This window comes from Ceratina calcarata, unplaced genomic scaffold, assembly GCF_001652005.2.
Source record: "Ceratina calcarata isolate Rehan_Ccalc_2016 unplaced genomic scaffold, ASM165200v1 scaffold111.2, whole genome shotgun sequence".
In the NCBI taxonomy this organism is placed as follows: domain Eukaryota; kingdom Metazoa; phylum Arthropoda; class Insecta; order Hymenoptera; family Apidae; genus Ceratina; species Ceratina calcarata.
In genome coordinates, this window is record NW_017132020.1 from 78,950 (window position 1) to 80,588 (window position 1,639).

At 43.4% G+C, this 1,639-nt stretch overlaps 1 protein-coding gene across 3 annotated transcripts in view; it reads left to right on the forward strand.

Moving 5' to 3' along the window:
- LOC108622588 (potassium channel subfamily T member 1) overlaps positions 1–1,481 on the forward strand; it is a 38,110-nt gene extending 36,629 nt beyond the window's left edge. For 2 of the 3 annotated variants that reach the window (XM_026811594.1, XM_026811595.1), the window contains exon 10: positions 172–1,481. In XM_026811594.1, the coding sequence (XP_026667395.1) occupies positions 172–857 (686 nt within the window). In that variant the 3' untranslated portion in view covers positions 858–1,481. The remainder of the gene's footprint in view (positions 1–171) is intronic. The other variant, XM_026811589.1, reaches the window with a different exon arrangement.
- The last annotated feature ends 158 nt before the right edge of the window (positions 1,482–1,639 follow it).

Sequence of the window (1,639 nt, forward strand, 5' to 3'; positions counted from 1 at the left end):
GATGGTAGGGGAATCCCCTCCACACGGTTCAGTATACACGGTAAAGCATTGAGTTGCGCAGAACGATCAAAAACTGAACTGTGCCCGCTCCTAGACTCTCGGGAACTCAGGTATAGATTCCATTTTTCTTGAAATCGTCTAATTTTCAATTTGGATCCATTTAATCGACAGGTCCTCGTCACATAATGAAGAAGACGGACACCTGTTACTACATGAGCATCACGAAAGAGGAGAACTCTGCGTTCGTAGTGGCGAACAACCAGACCAGCGGCACGGAGGGGACGCAGGTGGTCGTCGAGACGAAGACCGACGTGACCGTGAACAGCGCCTCGACGAGCAACACGACGACCAACAACACGACGACGACGATGAACTCTGGTACCGGAGCTGGGACGACCACGACGACCACGACGATTTCGACGAGCTGCATCGCCGGTGGTGATGGGAACGGTACAGCAAACAAGCCCGGTGCCAACGAGCACCGTCGTTATTTCAACGGTTGTAACAATGCGCTGAACGAAACAGCTTGCTGCAGACAGGAGGCGACCTGCACGGGGCCCCGTGGACAGACCGTGCACGGTACACAGGCGCACAGGGCCCCACAGGTTATATTGCAGGTCCTCCCTAGCACGCCCACACCACTCGAACACCACAACATACTCGCATCCGATGTCCACCGTGAGTGTCGCATGCCGCTTGCCTTTAACTCTCTCTCTCTCTCTCTCTTTCTTGTATTAATTAATTCCTTCTATATCGAATCGTACTTTTTAGTATTTTATATTCGCGGTATGGTCGTATTTAATTTATTACGTTTTATTAATCGATGTTGGAAATTTAATTTACGAAAGGTAATGTGACTCTTCACCTGGTAGATTCTAATTGTACTCGTATGGCTTATTTGCTAGCAGAATCCTGAATTCACCCTTAAACAATTAAAACAGTTAGGCTACTTCCTCTGATAAGGAAAAGTGAAAAAGTGAGATTGGAAAAATGAATATTTCATCGTGTATAAAATTAATTATAAGCTGCATGCTGTAAATTGAAATTTTAATAATTTTTTATAATCCTTATTATATTTTTCTACCAACGAGTATGTTGTAAATATAAGTTTACTCCTCGATCGTTTCTCGTATGAATAAAATTATTTTACACGAGAGGCTTTAGCATGGCTTCGCAACCCGACGCAAGTTCTTTTTTTATTCCTATTACCGTGGCTGCATGTTGTTCTCCGAATGCTCCAGGCACGAAGGCTAAAAAATTCGAGTTTCAATTTCGGTCCGAAGCTCTTTTATTAAAATAATCTCTCGGGGCTACAATTAACACTTACAGTCTTGTGTGACGCAACTATCGAAAACTACGGTGGATATCAAGATTAAGATTATCTCAAATTGTGTAAATATACAGGATTTGAAAACATGTATAAATATTCCAAAACTAGTGTAAGATATTGAAATGGGAGGTTCCTCACATAATTTTAAATAACATTTTCCTTAGCGAAAAAGTTGTCCAAAGAGTGTTGAGGAGTTATTAACAGAAAACCATGACCAATCAGGCCGCTCGATTGGCGCGAACTCCGAATCGGGAGCGTTGGCTCGGATCCGAAAGCCCGGCCTATCAACAATCTATCATTTCCCCATAC